This window comes from Myotis myotis, unplaced genomic scaffold (genome assembly GCF_014108235.1).
Source record: "Myotis myotis isolate mMyoMyo1 unplaced genomic scaffold, mMyoMyo1.p scaffold_m19_p_4, whole genome shotgun sequence".
In the NCBI taxonomy this organism is placed as follows: Eukaryota; Metazoa; Chordata; class Mammalia; order Chiroptera; family Vespertilionidae; genus Myotis; species Myotis myotis.
The window spans coordinates 23,690,145-23,713,931 of NW_023416346.1; the positions used below are offsets into that span (position 1 = coordinate 23,690,145).

The 23,787-nt window shown below is 35.4% G+C and overlaps 1 protein-coding gene and 2 pseudogenes across 1 annotated transcript in view; 1 reads left to right on the forward strand and 2 right to left on the reverse strand.

Moving 5' to 3' along the window:
* The window catches only part of MCF2 (MCF.2 cell line derived transforming sequence), a 129,485-nt gene that overhangs the window by 84,559 nt on the left and 21,139 nt on the right, over positions 1-23,787 (forward strand). Inside the window, 13 exon segments of the mRNA XM_036305705.1 lie at positions 4,956-5,075; positions 6,716-6,907; positions 7,897-8,115; positions 9,230-9,401; positions 10,709-10,721; positions 10,723-10,754; positions 13,561-13,598; positions 16,309-16,397; positions 17,876-17,942; positions 18,649-18,764; positions 18,873-18,942; positions 20,758-20,850; positions 22,114-22,206. Coding sequence (XP_036161598.1) covers positions 4,956-5,075; positions 6,716-6,907; positions 7,897-8,115; positions 9,230-9,401; positions 10,709-10,721; positions 10,723-10,754; positions 13,561-13,598; positions 16,309-16,397; positions 17,876-17,942; positions 18,649-18,764; positions 18,873-18,942; positions 20,758-20,850; positions 22,114-22,206 — 1,314 coding nt within the window.
* On the reverse strand, positions 677-1,129 carry LOC118654235 (annotated as a pseudogene).
* LOC118653925 lies at positions 2,236-2,631 on the reverse strand (annotated as a pseudogene).

Sequence of the window (23,787 nt, forward strand, 5' to 3'; positions counted from 1 at the left end):
TCTGGAAAATCCATCATATATAGTCAAGAGATACAGAATTAATTTCCTTTTTTTAAGTTGACATCTGCTGGTTGCTTTATTTAATTTTTTTTACATTAAAGGCAAGGCTAAAATAAAAAAAAACTCTGAACTTATGCTTTTAACCCCAGTAGAATCAAAGAATAGCTATACTTCTAAAGTAGCTCCAATAAAGCAAATATTTTTCATGTAAGTACGAATATTACCTAAACAAGGTAAAATATAAATATTTAATTTTGTACTTAAGTTGAAGGGTTACCACTGAAGTCAATTATAGATGTTTACTCTAAAAGAGGTTACTATGAAGACTGCAGACTCAAATACTGATAATGGTTATTCAAAATTCAATTAATGGATTACCTAGAAAACAGGTTGAATTGGAACCCATTGTGAGTTTTATAATATTCATTAGCAATAGGTTTTAAAGACATAAAAACCTATTGTTTCCATATAAATTAGGAGTTTAAAAATCATCTCTAGTGTTTTCAACTGTCACATGGCCATAAACCAAAGACCCAAATAATTAAAAATGATCAGATACTATTTAGGCAACGATTCTCATGTGCCAGTACTTTTAATGTTGTGTACATAAAATTATAGTAAAAAGATGACTGTAAACAAGATGTAGCTCCTCCATTTCCATGATCAGCACACTGCATTATAGTAAACTGAGTTTATATTCCACCAAGTGTGGTTTTCCCATTGCTTTATTTTGTGACGAGTCATTGAGAAGATCTTCAAATCCAATAGTTTCATCATTACCCCACAAAATATCACTGAAAGGTATGAATTTGAAAAAATGGAAGACACCAAACCTGTTGCACTGCATTGAATTCCATTTGCAATTTTAGTAGAGCAAACTGACCCTGGATGTTTCTGTGTGGAAAAATTAATTTTATATTTGTTGAGCTGGAAATTTTCTTCTGATAATTCAAGAGTATGACTGGGCAAAAGTTCATTTTTCAAAGAAAAAATGTGTTTGAAGAAGATCATGTTTTTCAAAAGGCCCACTTATTGAAAATTCAATAACTGGAATATTGCCCTTTAGCTGAGATCCAAGTCCTCTGGTATTAATCTTCTCCTCAGTCTGTGAACAGCCTTTCAGCTCCATCACTGCCCTAGATTTAGTTGCTTCTTTTCTTTGCAATCATGTCCAAGCTCCTCACAGTCTCTTTCATATATGTTACCAGGGAATCCATGAAAACTCACTTCTTTTCTGTCTTCCATGTGGCCAGCTTTTTTTCTACCCATGAGTGGCTTACTTGCTTGTTATTTCATTTGTTCTAGCAGGATTAGGTCTTGGAGGGGCACTGCATTCTGGACACAGGGCACAGTTACTACCAGTCCTTTCCCTCCTATGATTCAAACAGATTTTGAAATGCCATGCTCTCCATGAAATTGTCCTGAAAGAATAGGTCAAATTGCTCTTGGTCCTTCTAGATATTTGTGTCTCTCTCTCCTCCCCAAATGAACACATGGAAAAGTAACACTTTCCCTGATCATACCTATTATACCTCTCTATATATCTTAATTTGCATCATATTAAATTTTTATAGTGCAGTTATTATTCTGTTTCTTCTTGGATTATAATCTCACTGACATGATCTGTATTTCATAGTGACATCAGATAGACTCTATATTTAGGAAGTTAACTTAAAAACTTGTTTGGCAATTTCAAACTTCCATAACATTTTGAATATTGTCAAATGTGATGTTTTCGAATATACAGAATAGGAATATTATGTTGCATAATTATAGTACAGTTACCAAACTTAGTACATTCAACAATAATGTGATACTTTTGTATTATCTACTGTCAGTATTCCAATTTTGCCAACTGACTTGATACTATCATTTTTTGCCATCAATAAGAAATTTACTGTTTTTTTTAAAATCCAAATGCTGACATTGCCCAAATTAACATGTTTATTTACATTTTTATAAAGTTAAACTGCTGAATGTTGTTTACTGAAACATTTTAACTTGCATCAATGCTTTATGTTCCCATATTTATATTAAAAAATTCTCACACAAAAATGAATATGGGAATACTGCTAATACCTGATTTTTGTCCCCTTTTTGCAAGCATATAGTTAGGTAACTTTTGACCCATGGAAAAAAAATCTAATGTTCAGAACTACCAATAACAGGAAGAAGAGAATTTTTTTTAACAGAATGAAATGTTTCCATCTTAGTGGATTCTTAAGCACACTCTCCTCATATGTGGTGTGCTAGCTGGATGTCTTTTGGCATAATTATTACATGTTTGGCGTGGATAACACACAGGTTGGTGTCTTCAAAAAGGCTAACTAGATAGGCCTCATTTGCCTCCTGCAAAGCACCAATAGGTGCATTCTGGAAGTGTAGATCTGTTTTGAAGTCCTGAGCAATTTTTCACACCAGATACTGGGAGGTAAGTTTGTGAATCAGAAGTTCAGCAAACTTCTGCTAACATCTAATTTTAGGAAGTTCCATGGTACCAGGCCTGTAATGATGAGGTTTCTTCACCCCTTTGGTAGAAGGTGTATTCTTGAGAGTGACTTTGGTAGCTAGTGGCTTCCTTGGTGCTTTACCACCAGTCTATTTGCAGGCAGTTTGCTTTGTATGAGCCATTGTATAGAGAGACCCATTCTTCAGCTATCCTTTTTTTTAAAAAAATTGATTTTTTTTGAGAGAGAGAGAGAGAGAGAGAGAGAGAGAGAGAGAGAAACATCAATGTGAGAGATAAACATCAATTGATTGTCTCCCCTACACACTCTGACTGGAGATGGAAACCAAAACCTGGGTATGTGCACTGATGAGGAATTGAGCCCATGATCCTTCAGTGCATGGGATGATGCTCCAGCCAACCTTATTTTCCCATGTATAATACAGGGTCCAGTCTAGAGAGTCTTGTATGGCATTAAGTTGTCAAGTCTCCCTAGTTGCCTTTAATCTAGAACATTTCTATAGCCATATTTTGTCTTTTATGACATTAACATTTTTAATAATACAGTCCTTTTTATTTATTTTATTTTTAATTGAAATTATTGGGGTGACATTAGTTAATAAAATTATATAGATTTCAGAGGTACAATTCTATAATACATCATCTGTATATTGTATTGTGTGATTTCACTGACATGTGGAATATAATGAACAAAATAAGCTGATGAACAAAATAGAAACAGAGGCATGAATACATGGAACAGACTGATAGCTGTCAGAGGGGAGGGAGAGGGAGCTGGGTGAAAAAGATGAAGGGATTAAGTAAAAAAATAACTTATAGACGGACAAAAGTATAATACAGTCCTTTTATTATTTTTTTATTGCTTAAAGTAATACAAAGGGTATTACATATGTGTCCATTCCCCCCCCCCCGCCCTAGACAGTCCCCTAGCCTCCCCTATCCCCCAGTGTCTTATGTCCATTGGTTATGCTTATATGCATGCATACAAGTCCTTTGGTTGATCTCTTACCCCCCTACCTCCTGTCCCCCAACCCTCCCCGGCCTTCCCACTGCAGTTTGACAATCTGTTTGAGGCAGCTCTGCCTCTGTATCTATTATTGTTCAAAAGTTTATAATGGTCTCTATTATCCATGAATGAGTGAGATCATGTGGTATTTTTCCTTCATTGACTGGCTTATTTCACAATCTTCTTTTTGAATTTGTCTGACATTTTCTCATGATTAGATTAATCTGTGTATGACTGCCTAGAATATCGCATATGTGATGTGTCCTTCTGAAGGTATCACATCTGGAGGAAATTAAGTCCACTGATCCCTCATTGTTGATGTAGACTTTGATCACCCAGTCAGGGTGCTATTAAATTTCTCCACTGTATAGTTACTTTTTTCCACCTGTATCTAATAGGAAATGTGTGGGGAGAGAATTTAAGGCCATGTAAATATCTTTTAAAAATATATTATTGATTTCAGAGAGGAAGGGAGAGGGTAAGAGAGATAGAAACTTCAATGATGGGATAGAGTCATTGATTGGCTGCCTCCTGCATGGCCCCTACTGGGGATCCAGCCCACAACCCATGTGCCCTCACCAGAATCGAACTGTGATCTTCTGGTTCATAAGTCGACGTTCAATCATTGAGCCACAGCAGCTGGGCCCATGCAAATATCTTGCTCCTCATCAAAAGATAACCATAGGTTTAATATCAATTGATCTTTCTTGATTTAAATAGTCTTTATTATAATAGCTGTGAAATACTGGGGGTTTTTCTCTCTAGTGTCTCCTCCACATTTACCAGTCCACACAGGCATGCTATTGTAAGCAAGGGTCTTCCCTTCTCCTTATCTATCTATCTATCTATCTATCTATCTATCTATCTATCTATCTATCTATCATCTATCTATATTTTTGGGTCCATGGCTTCATAGATTTTTAATGGTTCATAATTTATTACTGCTCTTACTATTTTGGTGTTTCAAGCTAACTACCATGTCCTGGTGATATGTCCAAATATTATTTTATCACTTCTTTACTTTCTAGCATAAAGAGATGGTCCAAGCCTTGGAACCAGACATTTTCTAGAAGCTCTGGTTTCTTTCTCTGGGAAATGATGTTAAAGATCAACATCTGGATGCTAGGAGTCCTCATTGCTACTAAAGGGTCTTTGTTTCTAGAACTGTTCACCATAGAGCTAGGGAATATATATGTATAGGTACATATATTTATACATACTTCCATACATGTCCACATATACATGTTTTCATATGTACATAGTGATATTTTATAAATAATCAATACACACTGATATCTAGGAGGTTAAATTTTAGCAGATTATACGAATTACTGTGAATAAAATAACTGAAAATATTTTTCATATGTGCAATTTTTCATATTGATGTTCTTATTTAATAGCATTTCCTATACAACTTGATTATTAAGGGAAATGCTTAATAATTTATTTGCTTGTAAGACTAATTTTTATTACTATTTTTAGCTTGTGCGTGAAGTTGAACTTCTATTAAATCAACAAGCAGAGTTGGCAGATGTCACAGGGAATATAGCTCATATAAAACAAAAAATAAAACATTTGGAAAACTTAGATGAAAATTCTCAGGTAAGATTGCATTTCAGATGTTCATTATATTTATGGAGTATAATAGTACATTTTGATGCTTTTCAGTGGTTGAAAGCCTTATTATGATTACTGGTAATCTCTCAGAAACAATCTATATAATTTTTTCAATAATATTGGTCTGTTTTCCATTCTGTTCAATGTGGGCCTGAAGTGACACTGCATATATCATGTAGGAAGCTTCTGAGATAATGGTGTGAAATATTTTAGGCATGCCAGTGGGAACAAGATCATAAATCATTTTGAAGAAGCTAGAAAAATGTCTATCAAGAATCCTATTTGGGTACTTGGAAATAAGGGAAACATACAAGAACATAATTCCATAAATATCCATCATTTGTTATATCTATTTGAACCAGAATACATTCATATAGATAGATCTACTTAATCTGACTAGCTGTGTGACCTTACATAAATTGATTACATTTTCTAGGCCTCAATGCCCTAGTTTATAAATTGGTGATGAAAGGACCTACTTTGCAGAGTAGATTGTAAGGATTCATTTAGGTGTTGTAGATAAAACACTCAGCACAGTACCTGAGATACATGACTCAAAAGAGCTAACTGCCAGTCTTAAAGCTTGGACTCATGGCTTTACTAGTTAACAAACTCTAGCTTTGCTCCCCTGTTTTGTATGAGAGGGCAAGGCCATGGTTTTTAAGGTGGGTTTTCAGCAAACAAATAGATTTATGGGTGAACCACCAGCACCAAGAAACAAAAATTGAGAGGTAGCAGTTGTGGTGACCAGTTCTGGAATTCTGCTTGTAGATCTTTGTGATTGTGGGGCAATTTACAGATCCCTATGGTAGAGTAGAAAAAGAAGGCAAACTGGGTTGGAAACTAGGGGGCTTTGGTTTTATTTGTTTTTGTTTTTTAATAATTTTCAGTTGTAATTGTGATGAAAGACATAACAAAATTTAATATTTTAACCATTTTAAGTGTACAGTTAAGTAGTGTTTAATGTATTCACATTGTTGTGCAACAGATCTCTAGACCTTTCTCATCTTGCAACACTGGAATTCTGTTCCATTAAACTGCTTCCTATTTTGACCCTGGTTTGCCCACTATCTGGATAGGCTAGTCACTTCTTCATATGGGGCTTCAGGTTTCTTTATTTTACGTCGACAAACATTTCCTGAGCTCCCATTATGTTTCAGTCACTATGGTGGGGGCGAGTCAGCAGTTGATGTGGAGGCAAGGCCTTTAAGATCCCTTTTGACATGCAAACCCTGTGATAGGTTCACTTCAGATCTGTAAAGGTGTCAGGTGGATTTCCAAGGCTGACATGTGTGAACCCAATTAGCTTTCTTTGGCTGGTGTGTACTTCATTTGACATATGGGGTTCTGTTCTAAATCTGTATAATACACAAGAAGCAAATCTCATTCCTATTCTGGGAGACTGGATAGTTTTCTTTTTATATTACCAGAAATGTGTGAGTTTCTGATATCAACTGCTATAGCTAATTACTGTAACAGCTTTTTTTGCAGCCTGTAAAAGTATGATATCAAATCATATTTTTGGCAAAATATCTCCTTGCTCAATCAATCTGCTTCTTAATTATTCCCCCCTCTCTTTGAACAGAGATCATGCAGTTATTATTTTACTTCTTTCTTAAAATCAGGATTTGTTAGCAAAGGTCCAGTTTGTGATTTTACATGGACACAGACTTACATCAAATCACCATTATGCACTTGATTTGATCTGCCAGAGGTGCACCGAGCTACATTATCTTTCTGATATTTTGGTTAATGAGACAAAACACAAACGGATACAACTCAGCTGGACCTTCGAAATGCATAAACATCTACAGCAGGTAGTGTCGTGTGGCATGGTGCATTTCTTAAAAGGAAGATAAATATTTTTCCTGGGTCCTTCTCAGAGGTTATATGGTCAAGGTCTGGTATAGCTTTGGAATTTGCAAGAGGTCTGAGTTTGACTATGCTTATTTAATCCATATTAACTCTGCAGAATTCATAGCAGGTTAGTATTATAAGAATTTCGGCCTCTGTTCTAAATACTGAGATTGTGGTTGTGATGGCTTCTTTCTATTTTGGGTACATCTCTGAAGCCTCTACTCTAGTGATAGTTTGCAGACAGAACACTTTACAAAACCTTGGGGGGCATTTTGATAAAACCTGAAACTCTTCCCACATTTCATAGTTATAGCAGTAAAAAATTAAAGTGACTGGAATATATTCTGCCATTGCTTGAAGGTTCTGACCCCATTCCTGGGTAAGCAGTGAAGATAAGATCTGTTCCTGGCAGTGGAATGAAAAACAGGGCTATCATTTACAGGCATCATATCTGAGCATGAACATTTTAATCTGCATATCTTCTATGGCAAGGAAACTTTTATCCTTATCCTGAGCAATCATTATGCTTTCATATTATACTTTGTATTTTGCTAGGAGTTTCATATTTCAGTTATTGATTTTGGGAAAATAGCATGCAGCTCAAATATTAGTATTGATAGAATGGTCAGGCTTCTGCTGCAGAATGATTTCCTTGTTATGAAATGAGTGCAGTGCTTCCCAGGTTTGGTTGTGCATCAGAAATACCTGTGGAGCTCTGTAAACATAAAAATACCTGGCTTATGGCCTTGAGCTACTGAATCAGAGTTTCTGGAGACCCAACCTAGATATCTTTATTTTTAATAGCTCTGAAAGTAACCCTGATTGACAGAAGCCGGGACTGATAAACTGATAAACACTGTTTTAAGGGACAAACATATATGTTTTCATTTACTCATAGTTATGGTGTGTGTGTGTGTGTGTGTGTGTGTGTGTGTAGTGTGCTCACCAGGCTCTTCATTGCTGTGGTGAAGGAGAATGTCTTCTAGCTAATCAGGAAATAGATAAGTTTCTGTCTAAAGAAAATGCTCAGAAAGCCCTCCAAGATATCGAACATTTTCTTGAAATGGCTCTGCCCTTTATAAACTTTGCTACTAAAACCCTACAGTATGAATTTGGTGTACTTTTATCCCCTGAACTCAAAATAAGAGGCTTCTTTTTAAGTAAACACGTTTTTAAAAACTATAATTACCGTAGGTTTAGTATTGTAAGAGTTTTATTACTTCACTGCTAACTTATATCAAACTGCAATTACACAGTGCTCTTAAGGATTAGAGGTGATATCAGTGTCACTGTTAAGCTTCAAAAAATCCAAAGGTTTATTCTTGCTATTTAATTAAGAGTAATTTCCTTTATGAGCTCTGACTCCATTATTTTTAAACTCTTTTCACATACTAGGAGCTCTCACATACATTTTCTTGTGCATCCTTGGAGAAAGACCAAAGCTGTATTGGCAAATATTGGGCCAATGTCAAGATCACCCTACCCCAAACATCTTTTCTTTGTGCTGCAGTAACCAACAACAGATGCTGTGTGGATACAGATATCGCTTCTACTCAGTTTGAGAAGGAAGGTTTAAAGAAAGGATCTGGGTCTTCTTGATGGGGGTGGGAAGCAAGCGGAAGTTGCTGTTGGTGGGGTGGAGAGCTTTAGGTTTGTTCAGTACCACCCGATTGGAGATGTCATGAAGCACTGTTTTCACATTGTAGATAAGTTTATTTGTGATACTATTTGCTGCTAAAATGTCTAATGGATGCAAAGATTGGAACAGTATTTAAATCTGTGTTTAGCAGCAGATCTTAGGGAATGCCCCAGAAAAACAGAAACATGGCTGTGGCAATAACCGAGTCATTCTCTGGATGCCACCAAGCTTAGCTGTGTCAAATTGTCTAGGAAGGCCAGAGGGAGATATTCTTTATAATGGCTCTGAGGAGCCTTTTACAACATGGAGAACTAAAAGAAACATAAACTACTGTGACAATGCTTAACTTGGTGGCTTTCTGATGCTAAATATGCCTTCTTTTCCAGGCAATATCCCTTCTTGTTTATGAAGGGTAAATCACTTTATGTGGTGACCTATTTCATGACTGCTTGATGAATTTTTCTTTTATTTGTTTTGGTTATGTGGAGATAATACATTAATCTCCATTACTTTTCTAAATTCCTTCTAGTTATATTTTGAACTCTACATTAATATTTGGACTATTTGAGTCTGAGAAATCTGATAGTATTTGTAATTATCCCATTTCATAAAATATTTCATAAAATTTTTATACAACCTGTAGATTCAAATTCAGACTGTACAACTCAAGCTTGAAAGCATTCGAACTGTATTTGAGAACCAACAAGCTGGTTTCAAGAACCTGAAATATGAGCATGTGAGGCCAATCCAGTTTGAGGTACCTGCTTCCAACAAAGCGATCATACCTAAAGCACCCTTTTTTTCACCTAAACCTGGTAAAGAATCTTACATTCCCTCTTTTATTTTTTATGTTACTGCTCTTATTTACTTTGTTACTCCTACAGGATGTTACAAATCTGTACTAAATAGTCCAGACTTGCAATGAGTGTGAACATTTATACCAGCATCAAATTCACCCTTTTCTTCAGCAGGTGGAAGAAGGAAGGCATATGATACTGGTACACACATGTGCCTGCACATACTCACGCATATGCACGATATACCTCAATAAACTATAACTTGGTTCTTATAAGCTTCTAGTAAGTGAATGGCTTGGATAATAGAATGGCTTGTCTGTTGTACATAAATGCAAGTAAATAGAACAATTTTGCCTGTCACAGAGTCCGTTTTCTGGTTTTAATCTTTGTTGACCTATTTCAGTCATGTAATATCCATTTCCCTTTCTACATTCTGTGGGATAAAATAATTATCCTCACTATGTTGTTGAGCTACTCTGGAAATAAGATGACTGTATTGCTCCAAGGTTTCCCTTGAGCAGCCTCTGGGGCCTCTTGAAGGGGGAGAGTGATTTGGCTTTGGGGCCTTAAGTAAGTTGAGTGGGTAAATGTAGGACTAAATTCAGTCTCTCTTATCTAAGAGAATCAGAGACTTTATTAATATATGGGAACTATTTTGAAATTCATAGAAAGCTTGAGCGAGGCATAATGAGTTTAAAAATCCAGCCCAGCCCCAGCATGGATCATATTTAAAAGTGATGAGGAAAGCAGGTAACTAGGCTAAGATGATCAAAGTTATATAATTAATAATTATTAAACATAAAAATATACTCACAAATAAAACTGACCAATCCCATAAATAAGTAATGTTGATTATGATAATATGGGAAAAAGTAAAAAAAAAAAATAAGGGGCTAAAAACCAATAACCGAGAATGAAAATAGAACAGGTTGATATTCCTAAGATCTCAGATTCCTGCATTCATTTACTGTCTGTGTGACCTTGAACAGTTCCCTTAACCTTTTAACCTCAGTTTCCTTGCCTGTAAAATAGGAACATTGACACCTATTGACTTCAAAGGGTTCTTGTGAAAAAAAAATTGTAGAACATAAGAAGTATACAATAAACAAGACTATCCGACTAAGGCTTCTTTCTTTACAGTCTTCTAAAAGTTCAGCTCCTTGAAAGGGGTTCCAGAAGTGGCACACCTTGGGTTCAGAAACAGGATTCTGAAGAGACTGTCCAAATCCCACTCACTGCCTTAATCACTAAAGTGCATATTGCTTTGTGTTGTTTCATTAATTTTTGATATTATTAGTTAATGGTGTTACACTTTCTTTCTGCAGTGGGAGTTGGATACTTTCTTTCAAGCATGTAAAATTTTTTTGAAAGGTACCCATCTTTATTACTTTTCACTAGTACATTTTCTGAGTTTGTGTATGTGAAAAATCACTTTGGCATTTCAAACGATCAGCATTCATTTTTGCATTCTGCCTACAATTAACTTTCTCTCTTTTTCATGATAACTGTCCATTATTCTCTCACTATTACACTTAGTCTTGGAAAATGACTATATAAAAAGTAGATTATGCGCTTTCATCAAATGACCACTCATAAGAGGAAAACAGCTTCACTATTAAAATAAATCAAGCTGTTTTTCATTTTATAGACTCTTGTGTCATCCACAATAAAAATATTTGTTGGGAGTAGCTTGAATTTGCTGCAATTTAAGACTGCCTAGTGCATTTATGAGGAAGAAGGCAGCTTCATGACATGGTTAGATTAATGATTTTATTAATCATAAATCATGGTTTATAAATTAAATCAAAGCATTACTTATGCTACAAACATCATTCATTTTACCCTATTGCTCTGTGAGTAATGGGGATTATAACAATCAGTTCCAAATAATTCTTCAAGACTTTTAATTGCTAAGCCAGATATATAAGTTTGGGTCAAATCAAAGCATAAGTGCTAATTTTTCATAAAATAAGTTAAGCTGGTTTTTTTTGTTCTTTGCTTTTATTTTTATTAATTTGTATCAAATAGAATCCTGTACCTAGCACAGTTGCCTCCTGGAACCTAGCAGGATGTAACAAATATTTGTTGAATTAACATTTAATACAGAGGGAAGTTATGGAAGAACATTGTCTGTGAGGGGTAAAATGTGGTTTGAGTTCCTAAATCTGTAACTCTAGTCTAGGTCAAATCTGCATTTACAATTTGCCCCCTCGAATTTCCTATAGACAACTCAGACTCAGCGTACCCCAAACTGATTGCTTTTCTTTTGCAAACCTGCTCTTCCTATTTTCCTCATCTCTGTGAATAGCACCATGATTCCTGGGCCCTTGGCTTCCCCTTCTCACTCATGCCCCACCTCTCATCAGTAAAAAAACCCCTCACTTATTTCCATTCCCATTGCTATCACTCACTGCCACTTCCCTAATCCAAGTTAATATCATCTATTACTTTGACAACTATAGGAGTCTCCCTGTCTCCCCATTTTCCCTTCTTAAATTCCCTTAGTTATCTTGCCTTTGGACTTCACATATACTGTTTTCTCTCAGGAACAGTGTTCCCTTCCCTCTCTCGTTTCCCTTCACTAGCTCCTACTCCTCTATCAATTTTCCTACTGTAGGCCACCTCCTTTAGGTAATATTTTCCTTCCTGCCTCTCCTCCCCTTTTCCCAGTTCAGTTGGATAGTCAAGCTATGTGATATCAAGTCCCTGTTCATTTTGTCTCACCTTTAGTGTTATTTCCTGTTTTGTGTTTCTCTTGATAGAATGTAAGCTCTATAAGGGAAGGGTTTGTGTGCAATTTATGTTTGTATCCCTAGCACCAAATTCAGAGCTTAGCATATAGTATAGGCACTCAATAAGTTTTATACATATTTACATTGTTAAAAGAATGAATTCATCTACATTGCTTTTCAGAAAAAAATGCATTTCTTTTGTAAATACTCCTTTTTCATCTCTTCATGTATTTGTTAAGAATTAATTAGTACAACTAGTTAGTGAACATCCCTAATTTACCTTTGTAAATAAAATTCAGATCTCTATATCAAGTGTCTTTAAAGTGATGGACATCAGTATTTATTGGGAAATTGATTTTATATAATAATTGCCAGTAAGTCTAATTTATATTTATATATATATATGATTATATAAACCTAAAAACATATAATGCATTTTTAAGTAAATGAAAGTATAAAATTTAGAGAACATAACAGCATAATAGCCTTTCCCTGAGTGTGCCTTGCAATGGCTCCTGCTGAGGAGGAAAAGACATAAAGTATGTTCCTTCCATGGAGAAGAGAGACCTACAAAGCCTGTGTGGGTGGCAGCCTTTTCAGCAGCCCTGAGAATTAGGAGCTTAAATGACCTAGTCTTTGAGTGGACCAGGCACTGGGCTTTGTCAGAACATCTGGACTCCTTGCATAACAATATAGGGGCTCACCCTTTTTAAACAGAAGAGAATGATTAAGCAGAAAGAAAAAGAAAGATTAAACAGGAAGAACAGAAAGATTAAAGTTTGGAATTTTGATGAAGTTGTTTTTTGGTTTGTTTCGTTTTAGCACCTTAACATGCTTCAGACATGTTGTTTTATATAGTGGTTAGAAACAGATTCTGATAGTAGACAATTTAGATTTGAATACCACCTCTGCTTTTGCACAAGATAGTAACCTTACTTACGTATCTTTAAAATGGGGATAGAAGTAGTACTTATCTCTTCAGGTGACTTGAGGTTTGAAAAAGAAAATGCCTGTGTAGGGTTTACAAGAATGTGGACATATTGTAAGTGCCAAATAAATGCTGTAATTATTACTTAAGTTTAGATTTTTCTCAAAACTTTTTGACCCAGTTAATCAGTGAGGTACAATCTAATTAAATGCTTATGTGTCAAGATGAACACCACATCTACAAATAATTTATGTGTACTATCACTCAGCTTCATGCTTGCTTGGCAATCAAGTGAATGTTTCATGAAGGAGAAAATGGGTTGATACATGGCAAAAGTATACTCAATAAGAAATTGAGATCATATAGCTAAATTTAAGCATTCAAGTGTTTTGTATAGTGTGATTTTAAAAATACTGATATAAACACATTGTAATATTACTATCTTTCTGTTTAATAAACATGCATGTAAGTGTTGATTTTCACTCTGGTCTGAAATATTTTCACATTTCTCTCCCAGGGAAGAAGACTTGGAAACAAAATCAGAGCAACTTAAAAGTAAATATCATTAATTAATTCAAAGCTGGCTTTCTTACTGTAGTTCCAGAATAGGTATAGGGTCTTAAAAACCATATTTTTAATCACTCAACCATTGTGTTTTTGAAAGCCTATTTAATCTAAAAGGAAAAGCTGATGCTGCATTGTGTCTAATTGCAGTCCTGGCATATTCCCAGATGAATGAGTAGTTTCTCAAATCTTGGGTCAAATTCAAAATAACTTCTGTAGAATATCTCATGTATGTTCCAGCATCTCGTTCCCCGTACCCCATTTCAATAATCATAAATAAGTGATGTACATTTTTATAAAAGGGGATTTCTTTCATAAGTAATTCCAGTCCTGCAAGTAAGAAGCATGGGTAAAGGACAGGTTCTAATGGACCATACTTTGGGCTGAAAAAGACATCTATTCATTTCTTGACAAATACATGATTCCTTCTCAGTTATCCATGATATTCTGGTATCTTCAGAGAGTAGCCTGATCATAATTGCAATGCCCTACATTCTCTTTGTGTGTTCTTGATGGTAAATAAAGACAAGAATATATTGCCAATGGGCTGTTTGTCATAGTGATACAGGTTATAGAGCCAGACTGCCTGGCTTTTAATCCCAGTTGCATCACTTGGCTGTATAACCTTGGGTAAGTTCTCGGAAATCAGTTTCCTTATCTGTAAAATGGGGATAACAATAGGATACCCTCATTATGGAGTTAGTATAAAAATAAAATATTCTAATATTTGTGAAGTACTTTGAAAAATATGTGTATGGTAGTGTTCTAAGGCTTTTATACAATTATTAACAGGCTAGTGAATAACCTACATACCATGCCTGGTTATCATGTTATATAGCCACAACTTCTGGTCCAAGAAGGAAACAGGATGAATGCCAAATTTCATTGTCCTACATGTCTTTCGGTTCTAGTTTTAACTCATAACTACCTTAGCATTCCACTGTGTGTATTTATTCAGTTGCAGGGGAAAATAGGAGGCTGTGTGGCTCTGTACATTTTCTTGGTGAGATTTGTAGCTGGTGAACTAGTTTGCAAAATGCACACATTCTTCCACTTCAAGTCAATTTGCACAATCTTTATGTATTTAAAAGTAGATATTTATGTTTCAGAACTTTAAAAACTTGCATTTCAGAAATTCTTTAAAAGTAAATAATGCATACTTATCTGATAAGTGGAGTGTGCAGTATTTTCAGTCCTAATTATAGCATTAAAATGATAACAGTTGGTACATGGAGCAGACATAAATCAAAGCACGCTCTTAAAGAGGGAGCATGATAATAGGGACAGACCATGGGCTTGACTCTGTTTCATTACTTACAAGGTATGAACCTTGGCCCTGTTGCTAAACGTCTCTGAGCCTCAGTTTTCCCATGTGTAAAATGGGGATAAGTATGCCATAGCATGCTAAATTGCTGTGAGGATTTGATGTAATGATGTGTGTTTCGGACCTAGGACTGTGCCTGCACAACCAGGATCCCTGGAACATTCTTCAGATGCTTCTGAAGAGCAAACATTTATAGTCAATAAATGTTTGTTCCTTTCCACCTGTATTTTTAATAAGTAGGTCACATTCTGTGGAAATACATTTTAGCTGATAGATCTCATACTTGATTTGGGGTTCCAGTTGTTACATTACTTGGAGGTTAGGGTTTTTGCTCATCTCAGCTGTTCAATACAACCAGGATCCCTGGAATATACTTCGGATGCTTCTGAAGCTAATTTTGTGATAAATCTCATGCAGTTGATTCAGTAAGGTAGTCCAAGTCCCATAGAGTCTGCAAATAAGTTAGCAGTTTAGGATCAGGGAGATCACTTATAGCAACAACTGACATGTGGCAGAGAGCAGAGACAGATGAACAGGCAACAGTCATTTCAAGAAACAATAGACATTTCTGCACATTTTACTAGCCCTGGAGTATATCATTAGATTTTATCATATCATTTATGTTCATGATTGATGCCACTGAGTGAATAGGAAAAGGATCAACAATGTTCTGTATCCTGGGTTAAAGAATTCAAGGATTCATGTAATATTTCCTAGAAAGGTTTCCATAAAAAGTCATTAAGGTTGAGCCCTGGCTGGTGTGACTCAGTTGGTGGGGCGTCCTCCCATGCACCAAGGGTTGCCAGCTCAATTCCCAGTGAGGGCACGTGCCTGGTTTTGTACTCCCACTAGGGGGCATGCAGGAGGAAGTGGATCTCTCTCTCTCTCTCTCTCTCTCTCTCTCTCTCTCTCTCTCTCCCTCTCCCCCCCCTTTCCCTCCCTCCCTTTCTCCCTCCCTCCTTCCCTCCCCTCTCCCCCTCCCTTCTTTTCTAAAAAAAAAAAAATCAATAAAAAATCTTTAAAAAACATTAAGGTTGGCAAGCCATTTTAGTTCTTCAGTGAATAAACTTCAGTTATTTGCACAATAAGCTTTTTATGAATTAACCTCATTTTCCCAAAGTGACAAATAAATGAAACATTACTTAATATATAAAGCAAATTCTAATTATTATCTTAAATCTGCCCTCTTAGGCAACTCAAATGTTTTTTTTTAATAGTACATATCAGAGTTATATCTGAAAGAACAAATAATCATAGGGTTATTTTTCAATTTATCTACACAGTTTGGACCTAGAGAAAACTTAATTTGAGCCAGATTTTTTTGAACAAGAACTATACCTACTTAGATGCTAATTTAACTTATTTTCATCATTTCAGATTGAAGTGGTGCATGATTGTCTGGAGAAGAGAAGTTCTGGTCCATCCTCCAGTTTGAGCAATAACAATACCTTGGATGTTTTAAAGAAGTATTTTAAAATTTATTAACAGACATATATACTATCTATGCAGTGGAGTTACTGATTCAGTGTCCAAGGCGAACATGTTTAGGATTTGGAGTTCACAGTATGGGGTTATACAAGATTTGATGAAAAGAACACTAGATGAAATATCAAAAGTCTTGCATTTAGACCTGGTTAACATATGCTCTGTTTAGGTGACTTGAAAATTAACTAGACCTTTACAGAATATTAGTATCCTCTTTTGTAAATGAGGTCAGAGTGAATGGGACAGTGTTCCAAAAACTACGAAGGATTATGTATATACACAATGTTATTTTGTACATGTTAATAATCAGTTTCATTCACTTTTATAGTATTCTGTTAACATTCCAGAGATGAGTATATTCACCTTTTAAATGTTATATCATAGAGTTGTAAGTAGCCAGTATTTAGAGCAAGATATATTTAGACACATACAGGGTGGGGGTTCAAAAGTAGGTTTATAGTTGTGAGTACACAAAACACAGAGTTTGTGCTTATATTATTATTTATTGATTGCATTATTTTCCACATTAACAACTGTAAACCTACCTTTGGCCCACCCTGTGTGTGTGTATGTGTATTAAAGATTTTTAAAGGTTAATGATTAAAAGGTAAAAAATAAAAAAGAAGATAAAGATAGAAGTTAAATTAAAAGGATTACTTATAGTGGGGAGTGAGGAAACAAATTTTAAATACAATGTCAATTGTAAATTGCTTTGGAAGGAAAATGTATCAATAATAATAAAAGCATAATATGCTAATTTGACCTTCCAGACAAAGCCAGGGCTGCGAGGGAAGTCTGGGTCCGGCTGCCTGCTGGTGGCCAGAGGGAAGCCGGTGCCGGCAGCCGGGGGAAGAATGGCCTACTCTTGCACGAAATTTGTGCACTGGGCCTCTAGTTTTATTATAAAGTGCTAGTAATCAAAATTACTACAGAAACTTAAGTATGATTTATACTTGGGAAACCCAGTATAATAAATCCACTTAATGTCTTGAAAAATATCAGAACATTACTGGGAAAAAGGAAAAATTATGCCTAAAATTCTAATATTTCTTTTTGAGGGAGAGGGAGATAGAGAGGGAACTATAACTAAAAAACTGTGTTGCCCCCCTCCCCAAAAGTATTTCCCAGATTTTGGGGATTAGAGTTTGTGAGGTTTTAGTAAATTGATTCTTAAACTTAGTGAGTTAGAAATAAAGGTGTTTCTTCCCTCCCCCTCCCCCCATTTAAAAATAAGTCCTGAGCGCCGCTCCCCATTCTTTTAAATATATTTTAGAATCTTGTAGTGGTACTTATTCTAGAAACCATAGAATTAATTTTATATTTTGATAATAAACCAAAACTATTGGTAGTTCCTGTGATTAACAATTTTCACATTAGACAATTTATAATGATAACTGAAATATTGCAATGCAATTCTAAAACAATAAAATAATTGATAAATATGATCTTTTCATTTTAGCCATGTCCTAAATGAGCTAATACAGACTGAGAAGATTTATGTTCGCGAGCTGTTTACTGTTTTGTTGGTAAGGGCGTCAAATGGTATTTTCCCATCTTTTCCTGAATGCTCCCCTGCTACATCTGTTAGGAAGTGTTTAGGGCAGTCTTCTCTTCCCGCATACTTCCTTGATTGTCACATGGCAGCAGTGGGTATTTCTGCTATGGCTTGAGACTGCATGTTTGTCAGATGTGTGTATTCAGGTTCTCCCTCAGGAGTAAGAATTGTGGATTCAGAATGTATTATAGAGGAGAGAAGCTGTACTCTTAGTGATACAGCAGATGGTTCTAATTATTCCCATGGTGCTATTTAGAGATTGTGATATAAAGATCTAAAAATGGGAGAAAAACATTCATTTCATACAAGTGTCATAGTATGAATTTGGTCTGAAAAACCTAAACACTTATTGCTAGCTTAAGTAGAAGTTAATGACCTATAATATAATTTTTCATACTTGGTTTCTATTTTGTTTTCTATACTATAAAGTACCCTGAAGGCCAATGAGCTATCATTTTATTTTACCCATTGAGTAGAAAACCTTCACTTCCTTGTCCTACTTTCTAAAAAATAATGATAATGTATAGTTTTGGGAAATAGAAGGTTTAATGTTAAAATTACAGGCAGCTTCACCCACTAATCCCCTATACATTTTGTTGTACATACACCTTTGGTGGGCCAATCAAATGTTAATGTGAATCTTTTTTTAACTGAATAAATTTTTTTATTTTGGGTAGGGCTATAAAGCAGAGATGGATAATCCAGAGATGTTTGATCTTATGCCACCTCTCCTGAGAAATAAAAAGGATATTCTCTTTGGAAATATGGCAGAAATATATGAATTCCATAGCAAGTATGTAATTGCTGAATTGAATTTTATTTTTCATGATATTATTTAAAGGGTTATTTACCAATTTATTTCCCATAAACATATTATTTTTTTTCTCTGAAATTTTCATAGCCTTTTCATGAGCAGTCTGGAAAATTGCATTGATGCTCCAGAAAGAGTTGGACTTTGTTTCCTGGAAAGGGTTAGTTCAATTATTATTTAAAAATATATAAATATGGACCACCAAAATAGCAGCTAATTTTATAAGAACAGATTTAGAGACAAGGTAGGTATTGTTCTTTATGTCTTTATATTTTTAGAGGAGACATCACTCGAGCAAGTATTTAATGCTAAACCAGGTTTTGTTACAGAAACTGGTGCAATAGGATATCGAGAGCATGCAAATGGCCATTGTGTTCTGTGCTAGCAAATGCTTCAATGGCTCAGCTTGTGTCCACTGACCCCTGGGTGATCCCAGGAGTCCAAGGACCATCCAAGCTATGAAGATGTGAGAGTTAGGAATCATCTTAGCACAACCATTCTTGGCTTGGTTAATTTTTAGCCTGAGATGCCTTGGTATTCCCCTCTAATACATGTGAAATCTTAGTAGAACCAAATGTAGTCTGGCTTTCAGACCCAAGGCATCTATCACAGGAACTTTGCAACACAGAGAGCTGTTTTTTTATTCTATAAGATCATTCAGGGAGGCTCATTGCTCCATGTCCCAAGAGTGTACTTAATACAGTTGATTTCTCAAGTTTTGTAAGCATACTCTCTTCCATTAGAGTTTCCTCTCAGAATATTCTCTGCTTATCTAGTTCTCCCTGTTTCTGAAATATCAGTTCTGTCTTAATTTGAGAGTCAATTGGATAGTGGAGATTATTGAAAGCTTCCTAATATATATCTGAGAAAGTATTTATGGACTGAGAAAATAATAAGGTTAAGAAAGAAATTTGGGTTATTACCTTTCTCAACATATCCTAAATTGAAACACATTTAAACGATGCCCATATTTTTCCCTAAGCAACAGCAGTATCTTTTTCCTTTGGACTCCAGTGAGACTTAATGGCTATGGTATTCATTGGGGATTTTACATTTACTATGCATCTTTACATATATTCATGAATTCTTTCTCCACTTGATGGAAAAGTTATTGAGGCAGGGTCCATATCCTACATATCTTTGTACTAGCATCTTTCATAAGGTAAGCAGAGTCCTTGGTAACCAGTTGTAGTTTAATACATGCTTTTTGACATGTTTATTCATTTAACAACAATTTACTAAGAACTTACTATGTGCCAACCACTGTGCTAGGCTATGTGGGTACCAAGCCCACGACTACCATATTCACAGAGAAAAATGGGAACCCATTGTGTATAGTGTGAGTTGTGCTATGTTGGAGATAGACAAATGATCCTATAGGGGCCAAGAAGAAGTGAATCTTACATAGACTGGAGATAGAAATAATGGCTTTATAGAAAAAACGACTCATGAGATGAATGTTAAAGAGTGAGTAAGAGGCATCCCATTAGATAAGGCTCAAATAAAGATGGTTCCAGGGAGAGAGAATAGCATGGGCAGATGCCTAATGGGTCATGGTACAATGATATGTCTCAATGATAAATCAAGGACCTTGGAATTTAGCTACAAATTCACTCACCAGGGAATTAAGTGACTAACACCATAGGAAGAGCGTATTTCTTGATACCCTATTAGCTCACAGTTGTGAAAATATGAGTCTGCTTTTATAGTTCATTCAGAGAAGGCTTTTCTCCCTCTAACTCTCAAACTTGGTAAGTAGAAGCTGTGAAATTACTTGGATAATTATGTGTTCCTCTACCTGTTCAGATGGACATGCTGTTCTTGGACTATAAAGAGGGTTCCCGACCAGCTGCCAGTGTGGCAGCACTTTAGGCCATATTCCCAATAATGCTTAGCCACACTCACTCTTGCTCTTACTTTCTCGATAGTACATTGTTCATAATTGGTAATGCATTTGAACTTGCTTTTATCACAGAAAACTGATTTTCAGATGTATGCAAAATATTGTCAGAATAAACCCAGCTCAGAGGCAATTTGGAAGAAGTATTCAGAATGCGCTTTTTTCCAGGTATAGTAATTATTCAGGCTTTGGATATATTCTTTCTGAAAGATACTGGGATATTTCTTATTTATAAATTCATTTTCTACTTTAAATAAATTAAAGTACTTTAAGTACTTTAATCAGCATATACATATATTGATTAAAAAGCAATTTTACCCTCCCCCAAACATACACATATGCACACATGTACACATACACACAACCACATTTATGCTGCTCCCCAGAGGCAACCACTTTTAGCTCTTTTAGCTACTTCTTTTGGTATTTACCTCTAAATCTTCAATATCATGTTTATGTTGCTGCTTCCCAACATGGGTTAGGGTTGATAATTGTTTGAATTAGATTATATACTGGGTTTTATCCATATCCAGATGGGGGTCCTGAATCTTACATAGGTATAACCTCTTCCACTTCTTTTGTATTCTGCACTTCCTATACACACATTTCATCCTATACAGCCCCCATCTTGACCTTATTGAGACCCTACAATGTTCCCAGGACCCAAAGTTATGATGCTTATATTTATAGTGGCAGGGAATATAGCCAGTTAATGAGGGCTGGATTTTTCTTGTGATACTAAAAAAACTTCTTCTCATGACCAATCTGATTTATATTCTGTATAACGTATTTCTTTTCTGGGCCTTGGCCTGTGGAGCTGAACCTTCTGTTAATTTTCTTGGATACTTTGAAGAACTTTTTTTAAAAAAAAATTTTTTTTAATTTTTTTTTAATATATTTTATTGATTTTTTACAGAGAGGAAGGGAGAGGGATAGAGAGTCAGAAACATCGATGAGAAAGAAACATCGATCAGCTGCCTCCTGCACACCCCCCACTGGGGATGTGCCCGCAACCAAGGTACATGCCCTTGACCGGAATCGAACCCGGGACCCTTGAGTCTGCAGGCAGATTCTCTATCCACTGAGCCGAACCGGTTAGGGCTTTTGAGGAACTTTTTAGTAATGTTCATCTATGGTCATTTGTTGCTTTCTCACCTTTTGAACATTCCACATCAATGTGAATTTATATATAAATGTTTTAGTCTTTGAAATTTTGAATTTTCTACCTCACAAATCCTTGCAATAATGTTTACTGTAGTTTTTCAAATATGCTGCCTCTAATGGTCATACCACATGTAACATCAATTTCTTCTGGTAAATTTTTCTTGTGATGTAAGAAACCTGCCATCATTGGGTCTAATCAATGAACACTTGGCATTTTCACAGGACTATGTCTTCATTTAAATTCATTGACAATATATTTTATCACAGGAATGTCAAAGAAAATTAAAACACAGACTTGGTCTGGATTCCTATTTACTTAAACCAGTGCAACGACTCACTAAATATCAGTTACTGTTGAAGGTAAGTACATTAAGCATTTGTTTATGTACTTTGGGTCAGATGTGCCAAAGTCATGAAAAGGGATTAGAAGACTAGAAAACACTAGAAATAGGTAGACTCATTGACTAGAAAGGCTAGGTTTAGCAGTAGGATCAACGCAGTGTGTTCCTTTGGTTCACTGGCTATGCAAGTGCTGGAAGCATAGATGTAAAGCTGAGAATATCTGGTGTCTCTTTAGCTATTTAACTGTACATACATGTACATTGACATATTTATAACATTTACTACAGAATTTTTACTGTTAAGAAGAACTAAGCAAATATTTCTTAGAGTTTTGCAACTGCATTTAATATGAGTCTTCTCAATGGAAAGTGAAGATGGCACACCCCTTGTGTAATGTGAATTGTGTAATGTGTAAATACAGCATAGCTTGTTTTAAAATGTATGTTCACAGCGTCATACTCAATGGGCAAAAACTGAAACCATTTTCCCTAAGAACAGGAACAAGACCAGGATGTCCACTTTCAGCACTCTTATTCAACATAGTACTGGAAGTCCTAGCCATAGCAATCAGACAAGAAGAAAAAATAAAAGGCATCCAAATTGGAAAGGAGGACATAATGATATTATACATAGAAAACCCTAAAGACTCCATAAAAACTAGATTTAATAAATGAATTCAGCAAAGTAGTGGAATACAAAATTAGCACCCAGTAATCGGTGACATTTTTATACACCAATAATGAACTCTCAGAAAGAGAAATGAAAAAAGAACACAATCTAATTTATCATTGCAACAAAAAATTAAGATACTTAGGAATAAACTCAGCCAAGGAGGTAAAAGACCTATACTTTGAAAATTACAGGACGTTGAAAAAAGAGGTAGAGGAAGATAAAAACAAGTGGAAGAATATATCATGTTAATGGATTTATAGAATCAACATTGTTAAAATGTCCATATTACCCAAAGCAATCTATAAATTCAATGCAATCCCTATTAAAATACCAATGGTATATTTCACAGATCTCGAACAAACACTACAAAAATTTATATGGAATCAAAAAAGACCCCCCCAAAGCTTCAGCAATCTTAAGAAGAAGAAGAAAGTTGGAGGAATCACAACACTAGATATCATGTTATACTACAAAACCACTGTACTCAAAACACCCTAAAGCACAAGAACAGAGAACCCAGAAATTGACCCAAGCCATTATGTTCAATTAATATTTGACAAAGGAGGCAAGAGCATGCAATGGAGTAAAGACAGTCTCTTCAATAAATGGTGCTGGGAAAATTGGACAGGTACATGCAAAAAAAATGAAACTAGACCACCAACTTACACCATACACAAGAATAAACTCAAAACAGGTAAAATATTTAAATGTAAGTCATGAAACCATAAAAATCTTACAAGAAGGCATAGGCAGAAAAATCTCAGACATCTCTCATAGCCATATGTTTACAGATACATCTCCTAGGGCAGTGGTCGGCAAACTCATTAGTCAACAGAGCCAAATATCAACAGTACAATGATTGAAATTTCTTTTGAGAGCCAAATTTTTTAAACTTAAACTATATAAGTAGGTACATTGTTATTAACT